The sequence below is a fragment of the Leucopleurus acutus genome (assembly GCF_964270905.1).
Source record: "Leucopleurus acutus genome assembly, chromosome: 11".
Lineage (NCBI taxonomy): Eukaryota > Metazoa > Chordata > Mammalia > Artiodactyla > Delphinidae > Leucopleurus > Leucopleurus acutus.
The window spans coordinates 94175804-94192301 of NC_139152.1; the positions used below are offsets into that span (position 1 = coordinate 94175804).

General features: G+C 40.4%; 1 protein-coding gene across 2 annotated transcripts in view; it reads right to left on the minus strand.

Moving 5' to 3' along the window:
* Positions 1-8272: 8272 nt before the first annotated feature.
* The window catches only part of DMC1 (DNA meiotic recombinase 1), a gene marked incomplete at both ends in the record, with an annotated part of 38197 nt that continues 29971 nt past the window's right edge, over positions 8273-16498 (minus strand). For both annotated transcript variants that reach the window (XM_082850215.1, XM_082850214.1), the window contains 2 exons: positions 8273-8342; positions 15481-15597. In XM_082850215.1, coding sequence (XP_082706341.1) covers positions 8273-8342; positions 15481-15597 — 187 coding nt within the window. The remainder of the gene's footprint in view (positions 8343-15480; positions 15598-16498) is intronic.

A 16498-nucleotide genomic window follows, 5' to 3' on the forward strand; every position in this document is an offset into this window, starting at 1 on the left:
ACTAGCTTTTGCAGGCTGAACCCCTCACTGTGCCTGCCTTCAGACTTACATAGCCTTTAAAATGTTATTTAAATATTTAAGTCATGTGTTTCTATTTAACTTTACAAGAGTTTGTGTCTCATGTCCCTTACCATATTGTAAGCTCTTGAAGACAAACTCTCCCCACCCCAAAGGGCGCAACACAGTACCTTGGAGAAAACTGTTATACTGATGACCTCCAAGAAAACACATCTGCTATTCAAGCTCCGGTGTAGTCCCATCCCACAAAGACTCCGGGCTTTCTTGTGTGACTTGCTTTGGCCAGTGAGACACTAACAAGCATAATACAAGTAGAGGCTTGATAAGCACTTGCCCTATTGGAACCCAGCTGCCATGTAAAGAAGCTCAGGCTAGACTACTGAATGATGACAGAGAGAAGTCTCACCTTTTCAACTATCCCCACCAAGACCCTAGGTATATGGGTGAGGCCATCTTAGACCCTCCAGTCAACCAATGAACTGAATGCAGCTGTATGAGTGAGCCGTTTCCTTGCTCCTAAAAGAATGCCTAGTCTTTCTTTTAGATGTGATCAAGTTAGGATGTGAAAGTAGAACTGCTATAGTCATCTTTTGACCATAAGGGGAGCTTTTAGAGACCCAAACCAGCACAACGATGATGGGAAAGTGGAGAGAAAAGAAAGAACCCAGGCCCTTGATAATATTATAAAGTTGCTGAATTAACTAAGGAGTTGGTTGACTTATGGACTTTATTTTTTTAATTAAAAAAAATTTTGTTTATTTATTTACTTTGGCCACATTGGGTCTTAGTTGCGGTGTGTGGAATCGTTCACTGTGGTGCGTGGGCTCTCTGTTACGGCACGCGGGCTTCTCTCTAGTTGTAGCGTGCCGGCTCTAGAGTGCACAGGCTTAGTTGCCCTGTGGCATATGGGATCTTAGTTCCCCTACCAGGGATAGAACTCACATCCCCTGCATTGGAAGGTTGATTCTTAACCACTGGACCACAAAGGAAGTCCCTGGACTTTTTATTATATGAGATGGCATATTTCCTCATTGTTTAGGTTGCTTTGAGTTGGGTTTTCTGTTACTTGCAGCTGAGGGCATTCTAACTGATATACTCCTCAACCAACTTTGCTGGTACAAGTACAAAACTCCTGAAATGCTCTGCATAGTATATACAGTAAGTCCCCTACATACGAATGAGTTCAGTTCTGAGAGGGTGTTCATAGGTCCAACTTGTTCATAAGTCCAACAAAGTTAGCTTAGGTACCCAACTAACACAATCAGCTATATAGTACTGCACTGTAATGGGTTTATAATACTTTTCACACAAATAATACATTAAAAACAAACAAACACAAAAAATAAAGAAAAGTTTTAATCTTATAGTACAGTACTTTGAAAAGTACAGTAGTACAGTACAACAGCTGGCATACAGGGGCTGGCGTCAAGTGAACAGGCAAGAAGAGTTACTGACTGGAGGAGGGAGAGGAGGTGAAAGATGGTAGAGCTGAGGGATCGTCAGCAATAGGAGATGGAGGGCAAGCTGCCATTTCACTCACGCCTGACGTTGATGGCGCAGGTTCTGGTTCTTTGCTGGATTCAGTCCTTTCTACCCTCTTGAAAAAGTGATCCAGTGATGTCTGGGTAGTAGCTCTTTTTTTCTCATCATAGATGACATGGTAGCACTGGGTTGTATTCTGAACAACTGCTGCAACCTTCATGTACCATTCTACATTCAGATCCCGTGCCTCAAAAACTAACAGAACCTCCTCAAATAAAATCCCCTTGCCGTTTCCTGCATCATGAATCTCTTTGGTTCTGCAGTTACTTCTTCTTCCTCTTGTCTCTCTTCATCCTTTCTCTGGGCCTCTAGTTCCTGGCGCTTCTTAGCAGTACCAGCTACGTCACCGCTGCTTTTACACTTGCTTCCAGACATCCTGGGCTTGAATAAAGATACTATACTATTGTACTCTATACAAAGTACACAAAAGCACAGCCACTTGTAGAGGATGCACGTATGTGACAACGTACACCAGACACATGAACTAACTAACGTGATTAGATATATGAATGCACGTTCGCATTTTTGAAGGTTCACATGTAGGGGACTTACTGTGATAGACATTCAAGAAATTTGTCATTGCTGAGAAAGTAAAAGAAGATTTTGTGGTAGAAACTGCTAGTTGCTTACCCAACAGCCAATCTCCCTTTCCTCATTAATTACAGAACTACAAATTTCAGCTGGGCATATCACTGCCTAGAACAAAAGACAGTATTTCACTACTTTTTTATATATAGATATGGCCATATGACTGAGTTCAGGCCAATAAGTTGTAAGCAGAAGTGTTTGTGTGTGTGTGTGTTGGGTGGGGGGGGCCTTCATAGGAGCTGACTCAGCTGGAAAGAACTTTGTTCTGCCCTTCTGCCTTTCACCTTCATTCGCCCAACTTGATTTCTCTGACCATAGTTCCAGTAACATCTTAGGCCATGAGCTGACCTTGAGAATGGAAGCCAAGAGCAGGATGGAAGCAGAAAGACAGAAGCCTGGAGTCCTGATGACAAAGTAGAGCTGCTATAATAGCTCTGGACTGCCTGGCTTCAGATTTCTTGTCTATGAGGAAAAAACAAACCTCGATTTTAAGACACTATTATTTTGGGTTCAGCCAAGAAAAATTCTGACTAATAGTCTCTTAAACAACTTTCCTTTTAAAATATTGAAGACTGGTAGGGACTTCCCTGGTGGCGCAGTGCTTAAGAATCCTCCTGCCAATGCAGAGGACATGGGTTTGAGCCCTGGTCTGGGAAAATCCCACATGCAGAGGAGCAACTAAGCCCGTGTGCCGCAACTACTACTGAGCCTGCGCTCTAGAGCCCGTGAGCCACAACTACTGAGCCCACACGCCACAACTACTAAAGCCCGCGTCCCTATAGCCCATGCTCTGCAACGAGAAGACACCACAATGAGAAGGCTGCACACCGCAATGAAGAGTAGCCCCCACTCGCCGCAAGTAGAGAAAGTACACCTGCAGCAGCAGAGACCCAGTGCGGCCAAAAATAAATAAACAAACAAACATAAAAAAATAAATAAAATATTGAAGACTGGTATAGAAAAGTATACGAATAATAAGGAATCATCCACCTGACTGTTAAGTAAGCCCTTCCTGGCTTCCTTTTTTCTGGTCCCCTGAAGCAGCATTTGGGTGTCACCTTGGGTGGAGTTCTAGATTGCAAGTAATAGAATCCAACTCTGGCTACTGAAGCAAAGAGAAATTTATCAGAAGGACATTAGGAGTCATTGAATTGGCAGGAGGCTGGAGAACCACCATAGGAATGGACAGGAGTCTAAGCAACTCTGCAGTTTAGGAGTCAGAAACCTGCGGTCTAACAGCAGGAACAGCTTGTTCAGGTCAATGCCATTGCTGCTGGCCCTACAGCCCTTGCTGTCCTTGCATGTATTAGTGGCCTCTAACCCATGCTGTCATCCTTGTGACTGTCGCTCAGTATCCAGTGTCTCAGGATAGACTACATGAACTGGGGAGAGGTGACTCTTTAAAAGAAAACCAGGGTGTTATTATGATGGATAAATGGAAATTGTGCAACCAAAAAAAATGATAAACATCCAACAACCCTGAGTCAGGTGAAGGAGACTTGACTGGCTGTAACTTGGTGTCTAAGGTCCCAATCCCTCTCCTCTCCATGAAAGATATCCCTTCTCTGAGTCTAGTCTATTGTATTCCCTATTTTTGGCTTGACCACCCTATTCTGATCTCCTGGCTTTCTGTCCTTGTTTGTTCTCTGTTCTTTTCTTTTTTTAAAAAAAAAATTATTTATTTATTTATTTGGCTGCACTGGGTCTTAGTTGGGTCTTAGTTGTGGTAGGCAGGCTCCTTAGTTGCGGCAGGTGGGCTCCTTAGTTACGGCTCCAGGGCTCCTTAGTTGTGGCATTCGGACTCTTAGTTGTGGCATGCATGTGGGATCTAGTTCCCTGAGCAAGGATTGAACCCGGGCCCCCTGCATTGGGAGTGTGGAGTCTTATCCACTGTGCCACCAGGGAAGTCCCTGTTCTTTGTTCTTTAAGGAATGATTGAACAGGAAAGTTAGAAAGGATGGAAGAGATCATCTATTTCAATCTCTTCATTTTCTGAATAGATACTAGGTTTCCCCAGATCTTGACTTCCATGTTTCTGATTGTAGCAGGTATTGAGTTCAAGTGGTATCTTGTGCATTCTGGTGTCTGACTCTTAACTGTACCTGATTCTTACTGTTATTTAATTGTGTCCCCCTTAAAATTTATATGTTGAAGTTCTAACTCCCAATTAATCAGAATGTGACCTTACTTAGAAATAGGGTCATTGTAGATGTAGTTAGTTAGGCTGAGGTCTTACTGGAGTAGGGTGGGCCTATAATCCAATATGACTGGTATCCTTATAAAAAGGGGAAATTTGGACACAAAGACATGCGCACAGGGAGAAAACCATGTGAATATGAAGGCAGAGATCAGGGTGATTCTTCTACAAGCCAGAGAATGCTGAAGATTACCAGGAAACCACCAGAAGCTAGGGGAGGGGCATGGAACAGATTCTTCCTCATAGCCCTCAGAAGGAACCAACCTTGATCTTGGACTTCTGGCCTCCAGAACTGTGAGACAATAATTTCTGTTGTTTAAGCCATCTAGTTTGTGGTGCTTTATTATGGCAGCCCTAGCAAACTAATACAAGCTAACCTTCCCAGGTAAAATACCTAATCTTTATTCTACACTTCTTCATTCGTGTTCACGATACAAACATAATCTCCTCTCATAGGTTAAAGAGCTTTGTCAAGTCACCTGTGACTCTGCCTTCTCTTCCTCTTTTTATATTCAATCTCACACCAAATCTTAAATACCTTTTTGAACTGTCCATTTCATTGCTATCACCCCAGTCCCATTCTTTTTTTTTTTTAAGTTTATTTATTTATTTATTTTATTTTTGGCTGCATTGGGTGTTTTTGCTGTGCGCGGGCTTTCTCTAGTTGCGGCCAGCGGGGGCTGCTCTTCGTTAAGGAGTGCGGGCTTCTCATTGTGGTGACTTCTCTTGTTGCGGAGCATGGACTCTAGGCACGCGGGCTTTAGTAGTTGTGGCTTGCAGGCTCTAGAGCGCAGGCTCAGTAGTTGTGGCGCGTGGGCTTAGTTGCTCCGCAGCATGTGGGATCTTCCCGGACCAGGGCTCGAACCCGTGTCCCCTGCCTTGTCAGGTGGATTCTTAACCACTGCTCCACGAGAGAAGTCCCCCAGTCACATTCTTTATCACTTCACAACTGATTTATCATAACCGTTCCTAAATTATCTCCCTGGTGCCAGTATGATTTCCTTTATCCATTTTCTGCATCTCTATCAAATTAATCCTCCAACTTCCCATGCCAACAACCTCCAATCAGAGCATACCTGAGGCCTTTCCTATTTTTCTCTATAAAGCTTTCCCATTCCTTTGCCTGCCTTTGAGTCTCTGCCAAAAGCAAATGAAGGTCACTGACTCTTGCTGTAGCAAACTCTGAGTAAATAGCCTCTGTTCTCATTTGGTGGTTTTTGCTTATTTCCACAGAATGAATAATCTGTGGAAGAAAAAGGCATGCTTTTTCTAGTGTGTTTTCTAACTTGCTGGGGTACAAGCAGCACCTTGGCTATTTACCATGTGGGGAAAGCGTGTCAAAGAACAATAGCAGCATGGAAATGAGCTGAGCAGGAGATGGAGACAGAGAGAAAAGTCCTGATGATTCTCTTTGAGATCTTGGCTCCAGCTGTGGCTAAAGTCAGCTTTACTTCTGGACTTTTCAAACTCTCTTGAGCCAATGAATTCATGTCTTGCATTTGCTAGTTTGAGTTTCTGTGGCTTGTGACTAAAAGAGTCCTGACCAATAACATCTCTTTTTTGAGTCTCTCTCTCCCGCTTGGAATAAGCCAAAGTTATTTGTACAGTCAGATGGAGAGGGAGGACTGGAAAGACCTGATGCTTTGACCATCGGTGGCAAATTGAACCCTGACCTAGAAAAGTTCAGTGGGCACTGCACAATCTACTATGCTGTCCCAAAGTTGAGCCCCAAGTTTACAGCTTTTTAGTTCACATTCACATGCTCAGCTACTGTTCTCCAAAGCAGGACATATCAGAGTGGCTGGATCCAGAGAGGTTTCCAGTCCTAGCCACGTGCCATATTGAAACCAGCCTCCGCCACAGAACTGTAGGCCCTGTGTTGAGCCCTGGTTTCCAACTCTACACCAATGGGTAAATTCTCCTTGTCAGGGGGGTACTCAGCTTAACCTAGAAAATTTTTCTGAAATTCAAATCTTGGGAGTTTTATTTCCTTTCCTATCAAACAGCTCTGGGCTCTATACAAATTAGTCCATTCCTTCTCCAGGACTTGGCATACCAGGGAATCTCTAGTAGATGCTGTTTTTATCAAGTAGCAAAACCTTCCCTTCCCCAGGAAAAAGTGTGCATTTATATTTGCATACTAAGAAAAGGCATTTAACTGACTTTGCAGAATACAGAAAATCTGCTCCATAGTGACTTTAACGTCTGCTTATTCAGAGGAGCAGCTTCTGAGCTTTAAAAATTATAAAATTAAAAAGCTCTTATTTCCCAGAACTCCACACTGTGAACAATTTCTGCTTGCCAGGTTGGTCTCTTTGTTTCCAAATTCCAGCTTCTATACTTGCACATGCTGTCCTACAGCTTAACCTTTCCTCTCTGATTTTTGGAATCACACAATCCAAATTAATTATAATCATTTGTCCTCTCATCCTTTCGTAAATATTGTCTTTTCTCTTAACTAGTATACACATTCTTTGAGGGCAGGAATCATACTTCTTTTGTAGATTCTTTAGCACTTAGCATTCAGTATACAATTGGTGAGTAAATGACTTAAGGATAGTCAAATACCTTTTGTAACAAATGGTACTTTCAATACTTGAATTTTCATACAAGTGGATGCAACATAAGATATTAAATCTTTCTGAGATCTATAAAGATTGTCACTATATTATTAGTGTTTTAATAAATAAATATTTTTATCATACATACATTTTGAAAACTAGATTTTATTTTCCTTTAATTAGAGAAACCAATATTTTTATACATTTATAAAATTAGTATCCAGAAATTTTACATTTAAATTAATTTTAATATTTTAAAGAAGAGTCTGAATTCTCTACCCAAAACTTAAAATATAAAAATCATGTTGGGCTTCCCTGGTGGCTCAGTGGTTGAGAGTCCGCCTGCCGATGCAGGGGACGCGGGTTTGTGCCCTGGTCCGGGAGGATCCCACATGCCGCAGAGCGGCTGGGCCCGTGAGCCATGGTCGCTGAGCCTGCGCGTCCGGAGCCTGTGCTCCGCAAAGGGAGAGGCCACAGCAGTGAGAGGCCCAAAATGTCATGCTATCTTGACCACCCAAAATTATAAAGTTCCTAATTACCTTCCTTTTTATCTTCCCAGTAAAATATGTATGTATCAGAAGTACATTTTTATTTTATTTTTTAATTTTTTTAATTTTTTTTTTTTGCGTTACGCGGGCCTCTCACTGCGGTGGCCTCTCCCGTCGCGGAGCACAGGCTCCAGACGCGCAGGCTCAGCGACCATGGCTCACGGGCCCAGCCGCTCCGCGGCATGCGGGATTCTCCCAGACCCGGGCACGAACCTGCGTCCCCTGCATCGACAGGCGGACTCCCAACCACTGCGCCACCAGGGAAGCCCCAGAAGTACATTTTTAAAAGGTAATTTCAACTTGTCGAAAAGTCAAATGATTTAAAATTTAGCTTAATTTAATGTTTCTTTTCTGTTGCTATAAATATGAACATATAGTTTGATATCATAAATAAAAAAGCTCTTTTGTGTGTCCTGTAAACATTCTTCCCTTAAATGTCTCCCTCATTTGGAAGTGTATTCACTTCTGTAAGTGTTTGGGGGGCAGCTGTTAGGAGGAGGAGACATTTCTGAGCTCTTAGACTTGCCATCTGCTTAGTGGCTCACTTTGGGAAGCTAAAGTGAGGTACCCCTTCCCCAACTATTTTTCAAAAGGTTTATTCATTCATGTACATATTTATATTCCTGAACCGACATACAGTGTGTAGTTACTGTAAATCAGAGACCTTTAAGATAAATATGATTTAATTCTCTTTTGCTGACTTTCCTTTAATAACACATGAAAAAAAACAGACTCTTCAAGATCTGAAATTTGAGACTGCTTTTCCATTTCTTCAGCTCCTAATAAGCACTAAGAAGCAATTTGCATCAATTCGCCACCTACTCCTTGGCATCCCCAATTCCTCCAGCAGTTATTGCGAAGGTGGCTTCATTTTCAGGCATCTCAGGGCTAACAGAATACAAAGGAACAGAAGTTTATAAAAAGCTCTATTTCTATAAATACTGTATTCATGTCACAGCATCACATTCCTATTAGTCTGAGTCTCCAGAGACATGTGAGTTGGTACAGCTAAATGTGGACTACAGAATTTTCCTACAAGTATTATCAACCATCACAAACATTTATTGAACAACTTCTATATGTAAGGTTCTAAACATCAAAAAAAACTACCCCACACTTGGAAATAGGCAAAAAGGGATAACTGTGTGTTCTTCCAGTGCACTGTCAGGTATTATGTAGCAGACCCTTGGAGGCTTATCTGATTCTAAATGGGTATGTACCTCATACAACTCAATAACAAAAAAACAACCCAATCGAAAAATGGGCAGAAGACCTAAATAGACATTTCTTCAAAGAAGACATACAGATGGCCAATAGGCACATGAAAAGATGCTCATCATTGCTAATTATTAGAGAAATGCAAATCAAAACTACAATGAGGTATTAACTCACACTGGTCAGAATGGCCATCATTAAAAAGTCTACAAATAGGACTTCCCTAGTGGCGCAGTGGTTAAGAATCTGCCTGCCAATGCAAGGGACACAGGTATTGTAAATCAAATACCTCAATAAAAATTTTTAAATGGGTGTGCACATTTCCATTGACTAGACTAATGTAGGCAAAAACCATGAAAGACTTTGAAATGAACTAAAAGATAACTGAGTACCTTCAGCGAAAAAATAGGTTGCCTAACACATCCTTCGAGGTTATCCAAATCTATGAGGACTCCGTGGCTTTCATTGTCTTTGAGCTGTTTTACAACTCCATGAGCTGTAGAAAACTATGAGTCATATAAATTATCCTGGTTCATAGAAATGTAAATTGTGTGAGGAGGAATGCAATTGATTATTGTCTTATGGATATTGACCCATTTTTTATCAATTTGTAATTCATTTCAGCATTACTTGTTTGACTACATATGTGTGGTAATTTGATTTTTCCTTTGATCTGGTTATAAAATCTTATTGGTTCCTGCATGAGGTAATGAGTTCAATAAAATCTTTGACATTTTATACTTGTACGAGTCATGATTTCATGCTCTTTTAAATTTTACCTTTTAATTTATTCTACAGCTCTATAGGAGTAGAGATTAATTTGTAGAAAACTGATAACAATGCAGATTATTCTTACGATGCCAGTCTACAGCAATGGAAATGAATTTCATTGTGTAGAGAAACAATTGATTTCTCTCCAGTAGAAAAGACAGCTTCAAATGTTACAATTTATTGCCTGGTAGGATATTAACCAGTTTTGTATCTATTAGCAAATTTATTTCAGCATTGCTTTGACCAACTACATAAATCTCTGTTCCTCAAATTATCCTTTGAATCAGTGGTTTCCTCATTAATTAAGGAGTTGAATAAAATCTTTGACACGTCCATTTTATGCTTATTTGCAGAAAGTGATGTTTTTAACTCTTTGAAAATCATACTTTAGCATGTACTAGACCCCACAGAATTTACAAAAATGAGACAGAGTCTTTACTCTCAAGAAGCCTAAAAGGTGAGCTATGACATAGCAAATATGAAAAGTAAGCTAAGTTCCATAAAGTCAGTATGTGTTATAGAACTCTAAGGAAAGAAGTTATGCAGGCTAGGTTGATCAGGAAAGATTTCATAGATAATAGAGGACTTCACAGAAGCCTTTGAGACAGAAATGGGGGTATTGCATTTCTAGCACGAACAAAAGGGTAGGAATAGAGAAGCTTGTTTTGTGTATAAGAAAGAGAGGAAGAATAAGAAGTTAGGTTTAGATATGTTGAGCTTGAGATACCTGTGGGGCATTGATGTAGAGGAGGTCTGCAAGTAGTTGGAAATGAATATCTAACACTTGAATAAAATGTTAGACTAAAAATAGGAATTTGAAAATTACTGACCATGAGAGAAAGAGCCTACTGCTACTTTGTGCTGTTATTATATTCAGGTTATGGTGACTGTACGGTAATATTAATAGCTTCCATTTATTAAGTATTTACTATTATGTGTCAGTCTCCCTTTTATTATTTCATTTAAACTTTACGATTACTCTGTTGGGTATGTATTATTATCCACATTTTATAGATGAGAAGACTGAGGTTCAGAGAAGTAATTTGATCAAGGTCACAGTGCTGGGAATTGAAGATGCCAGGATTAGAGACTAAGGTATTTGATTCCAAAGCTCATGATCTTAATCAGTAGGCTATATCGTCAAGCAAAGTTGGTTTTTGTTTTTTCATTTTGTTTGTTTGGTTGTTTTGTTTTGTTTGGAGGGTGCAGATTAGCTAGTATACTTTGAGCACACCATGGGTAACGTTATTTCCCTTAAGAAAGAGCAGAGGAATCTCCCTGGAGGATAGAACATGAGCTATAGATAAAGTAGGTCTTGCTAGACTGAAATTGGAGTTGAAGAATAAGAAGGCGTGAGTGGAATTAGAAAATAACTTTTTGACTTTGATGGAAAATAGTCAGTCACTTAAAAATGGCAGGAAGACAAGGAGTTGAGAAAGAGGGAAGCCAAGCAAAGTATCTGCTAAGTTGAACCAGGGATTTTTGCTTGTTTGTTTGTTTTGGTTTTGAAACAGAATAAAAAACAATGACTTTAGAAACTTGACCATTTGTATGCCTTTTCATTTTTTGTAATTGTTTAAAATTTGATTTTCCTTTGAATTCAGTAGAGTTTTAATGTTCACTGATCTCAGATATGCTAAGTAGAATAAAATAAATGGGGTTTTTATTCACTCAAACTTTTAAAGAGAGAAAATATACACTTGAGGGCCAGTTATAGTTACTTACAGAAGCAGTAACTATAGGCTATTCAAGGAAAAAGGCTAGGTTCCCTTTTGTAGTCACTCCTGTATTCCTGGGAATTATGAGAACCCTTTTCTGCTCAATTCTTGGGGAATTCTGTTTTAACAAGAAATGTCTTTCTCTTACATCTGTATAAGGTAGTAGTTGAAGCCATGGGAGTAGCTATAGCAGACTAGCTATTACTACCCTGAATAGATAATCCTTAATAAACTAAGAAATAGTGTAGTGGTTAAAAGTGTAGACCCTAGATTCAGACAGCATAGATTCTAATCCTGGTTCCATTACTTATTGGTTTTGTGATGTGGGGCAAGTCCATTCACCTACTCATTAAGAAAATATTTACTGGGACTTCCCTGGTGGCGCAGTGGTTAAGACTCTGCCTGCCAATGCAGGGGAGTGTTTGAACCCTGGTCCAGGAAGATCCCACATGCCAAGGAGCAACTAAGCCTGTGCGCCCCAACTACTGAGCCTGTGCTCTAGAGCCCGCACGCCACAACTACTGAAGCCCGTGCACTCTAGGACCTGCGTGCCACAAATACTGAGCCCACGTGCTGCAACTACTGAAGCTCATGTGCCTAGAACCCATGCTCTGCAACAAGAGAAGCCACCGCAATGAAGCCGTTGCAATGCACATCGCGACGAAGAGTAGCCCCTGCTTGCTGCAACTAGAGAAAGCCCGCGTGCAGCAACGAAGACCCAATGCAGCCAAAAATTGAAAAAAAAGAAAAAAGAAAAAAAATTTACTGAGCACTTCCTATATCCCTGTTGTAGGCACTTGAGATCCGTATGTGAAAAAAATAGGCAAAGATCTCTGGCCTTGTGGAACTTATATTTGGGGGAAGGACAGACAGACAATAAATAATGGACATAATAAATAAATAAATATGTGATATGTTAGAAAATAAGTGTTATAGGGAAAGAAAAAAATAGAGCTGGATAAGGGAGATTGGAAGTATGGAAACTGGGACAAGGCTAGCTGCAATTTTAAATAGGGAGATCAAGATAGGCATTTTGTTGAGAAGGTAACATTTGATCAAAGACTTGAAGGAGCTGAGGGAGAGAGCCAGAGAGAGGGCTATGTGGGGGAAGCTTATTCCAGGCAGGGAGAGCAATAATCACAGAGGCGAGGCCCTAAGGGAGGAGTGTGACTGGCATGTTTCTGGAATATCAAGGTGCCCACTGAAGTTGAAGCATGGTGAGCAAGGGGGAAAACAGGAGGAATAAGAATAGGGCCATTCATGTAGTGCTCTGTAAACCAGTGTAGAGACATGGGCTTTTATTCTGAGTTAAGATGGGGAGTCATAGGAGTGTTTTGTTTTGTTTTGTTTTGCGGTACACGGGCCTCTCACTGTTATGGCTTCTCTCGTTGCGGAGCACAGGCTCCGGACACGCAGGCTCAGCGGCCATGGCTCACGGGCCTAGCCGCTCTGCGGCATGTGGGATCTTCCCGGACCGGGGCATGAACCCATGTCCCCTGCATCTGCACGCAGACTCTCAACCACTGCGCCACCAGGGAAGCCCCATAGGAGTGTTTTAAAGAGAGGATAGATATGCTCTGACTTGGTGTTACAAAGGATCATTCTGGCTTCTGTGTTTAAAATAGACTGTAGAGGGGCAGTGGTTACCTAACTACTTGGGGCCTTGGTTTCCTCATGTGTAAATGGGGATAATAATCTCTATCTCTTAAGGTTGTCCTTAAAAACAATGAAAAAGTAAATAAATAAAGCACTTGGCACAGGCCTAGCACATAGTAGCCACTCAGTAAGTGTTAGCTATCATTTTTAGCATCATGATCTTCTCTACCAAAAATTTTTTCTAAAGTCAAGGAGAATTCTTTGTGAGAAATCTTTAGAGACCAGAAAGAAGGCAGTACAAGATGCACAGCAAATTAAGTTTTCACATTTTAAGTTCTGATCTAGTTTTGCTATTTTTATTCAGATTTATGAAAAGTTGACATGACTAACTTCTACGATAATTTTAATTATCCTTTGTTGAGACTGCAGAACGCTAGTGTTCTCTTAGGACTGTAAAAACTGCAGAGGTTATTTGTTCCTAAAAGTTTGGAGGACTTGATTAAATATACAAATGATTGAGCATGTAGATGGAATTCATTCATTTATTAATTCAACAAATAGTTATTGAGCTCTTACTATGTGCCAAGGACCATGCTAGGTGCTGGGGACATTAGTGAACCAGACTCAGTCCCTGTAGTGAGGGAGATGTACATGTAATCAGATGATTACAATTCAGAGTGAAAAATGTTTCAGAAAGTTCTAAGCACAGCAATCTGTCCAAGATATAGACCAAGAAATTTTAGTAAAATTACGGAACAATCCTACTATCTACTTAATTCAACAAAGAACATTTGTAACAAATTTCTAGAGATTGCTGAAGCTCTACAAAGCATAGCACTTGCATATGTGTATCACAGTCTTCTACAGGGACTGATGATGAAAAGCAAAATGGTCTGAATAAAAACCAGATAGAGGGGGGAACTGATTATTTAATATTTTTCAATGACAATACACAGTAAGTACTGTGATTCATAGTCAAAACCAGATACAGAGCTCATCTGATTCCTTTTTGGCTGATTTTTCCTTCCCCAGGGTAAAGAGTTATTACAAATCTTTACCTTGTTGCCAGGATTGGCTAATCAGTCAGTCACAAATACATCTATTATGTCCGAGGAACTAAGAATACAGTGGTAAGCAAGAGAATAGTATTTCTGTCCTCAGCGTATTTACTGTCTAGTGGGGATGACATATGTTACATAAATCATTACTAATGGAATGTAAGCTCCATGAGGGCAGGGTCTTGTCTTTTTGTTTTGTTCACTGCTCTATCCCCAGAATCTAGAACAGCTGATATGTAATAGGTTTCTCTGTAAAAACTTATTAAGCTTATAACTCTTTTTTTTGTACTGTTTGATTTTATTTATTTATTTTTTACCATGTACATCAATTATGTTGTCAAAGTTTATTCATATATTTGCACATGTATATATATGTATATTATAATACTTGCATGTACATACATGTATATAAAATGAGTGTATGTGTATATATGTACATCTACATATATGCATACACACACACACACGTATGACTCCTTTTGAATTTGGACAGAAAACCCCAATGGCTTCAGTTTCCACAGGAAAGCTGAAGTTGACATGACCTTCCAGAACATTCCAGCACCATCTTTGCAGGGGGAGACAGGAGAGGGGTAAGAAGTACTATGCAAGCCTTACAGGAAAAGCCACGTTATTGCTTTTTTAACAGTAAAACCACCAGCCTCCTTCCAAGCTGCATACTTGCAAATCTTGAAAAGTTCGAGAAAAATCTTTAGCCCCAGCCCCATGCCAGGCTCTAGTTTTGCAGTTTATCTCTAAGTGGCTGAAACATTAGCTTTCTCACTCTAAAGAATGTTTCCTTACTCTCTTGGTTTATCAGCTTCAAGGGCCCGAGGAGCTTTCTCGGGTCAGAGAGGGGCCTAGGTCTGCAAGAGCTGGCTAGAGGCCTGGAGCCCAGCAACCCTACCAGCTGGCCCAGCAGCACCCTATGTGTTGAAATCCAGCTCCAGCAGCACTCCCACCAGCCCCAGGTCTCTGAGACATGTGCTCAGAAAGTGACCAGGGGCCACCCCTTCCAGCTCAACCTTTCTAGACCCAGTCAAAGTCATGACTCCTGAGGAACAGAGGCAGGGAAGGTGGGGGTACCCTCCCCTACCAACCCCTCAGATGGGCAAAAATGGGGGAGGTCCACAGAGAAGGGTCAGCAGCAACGCTCAGGAAGGGGTGGGTAATGCCTCCCCAATTCAAATCGCTTTAGGTTTGTTGCTGGTAAAATCTAAGCTTATAACTGTTAATTAAATAAGTGAAGTACTGTGAAAGAATAAAAGGTGTAATATAGAGTATTAGCTTAGAATGTAAGGGTCAGGGAAAGGTTCCTTGAGGAAGCAGTGTTTAAACTGAAACCTGAAAAAAAAACTGGCAGAAAGAAAGAAGAACATCCCTATCACATGCTGTACTTTTCCTGTATTTACCTCACTTCAATTGGAATCATTTCATTTTCTAGCTTCACTGTAAGATTGGGAAGGTCAGAGACCAAGTCAATTTGTCAACAAGATCTCCAAATCCCTAGAACCCAGTACGTAGTAGGGACTTCTCAATGAATTGAATACTTTTTGAGAAGGAAATTCAAACATGTAGTGTCTGCCAGTGGAATAATTATAGCCTCTCAGGAGAGGCAATTCTATATAATACCATATGCGCAAGAACCTGATTAAGATAAGAAATATTTACCTGTCATAAATCTTGGCAATTCTCAGCTCTCCTCTTCCCTTTCGCAAGCTTATTCTTGTTGTTGAAGCATGAGCCAGAATGTGTCCCCCGATGGGTTTTTTGGGGTCTGCCTGAAAACTGAATTAATAAAACACCTTTTCAGGTTTCATCATATGGACTATATACAGTACTACCTGCAATTACAAGGCAACTTTTCTGTGGAGTATGGCAGGGGACAGAGTAGGTTTGCGTTCTAAACAAGCAGAGGCTTGTTCATAAACCAGGGAATGGGCTAGAGTTTGGAGCTGCTATGTACCCCATTGCCATCCAGTTCAGGCTTCTGAGATTCCTATGATAAATGGTTCATGTTTTGTTTGATTTTTTAAAAATAAAAAAAACAAATAAAACACTACTCACTGTTTTAGGATAAATCTTGGGGTTAAGCAATTTTTCTTTACAAAATACAAAGATTGAATTTATTCATTCGTTCATGTATCAGAAGTATTTATTAATGGCTTACTGTGTGCCAACCACTATTCTAGTCTAATGAATAAGTAATATCCAACCCTCCCTCATGATACTATGACATAAATGACAGCAGATTGAGAACCTCCTTCTTATTCATTAACTGTACATTGGAAACCTTCAGTGTTGTACTGGTTATGAATTTAAGGTGAGAAGAATCTCAGAAATATCTTTATCGCTGATGTCTAAAGTTTGTTCTTCTAAAATAGGATACAAAAAAGATAAGCTCTTACTATGATTTTATCAATTCAAAAATATATTATGATTGCAAGGTAGTTACAAATATTGACACTCTTGAGAGATATACTCACTAGGGGACTAACACTCACTTGGCAAGAAGTGAAAGGTTCTTAATAAACCTAATATAGTAAGCCCGCCCTTCAAAAAAGCCTAGGTGCAAAAAGCCTCCGCAAAATACTAGCAAACCGAATCCAGCAACATATCAAAAGGATTATACACCATGACCAAGTAGTATTTATTCTAGGAATGCAAGAGTGGTTCAACATAGGAAAAT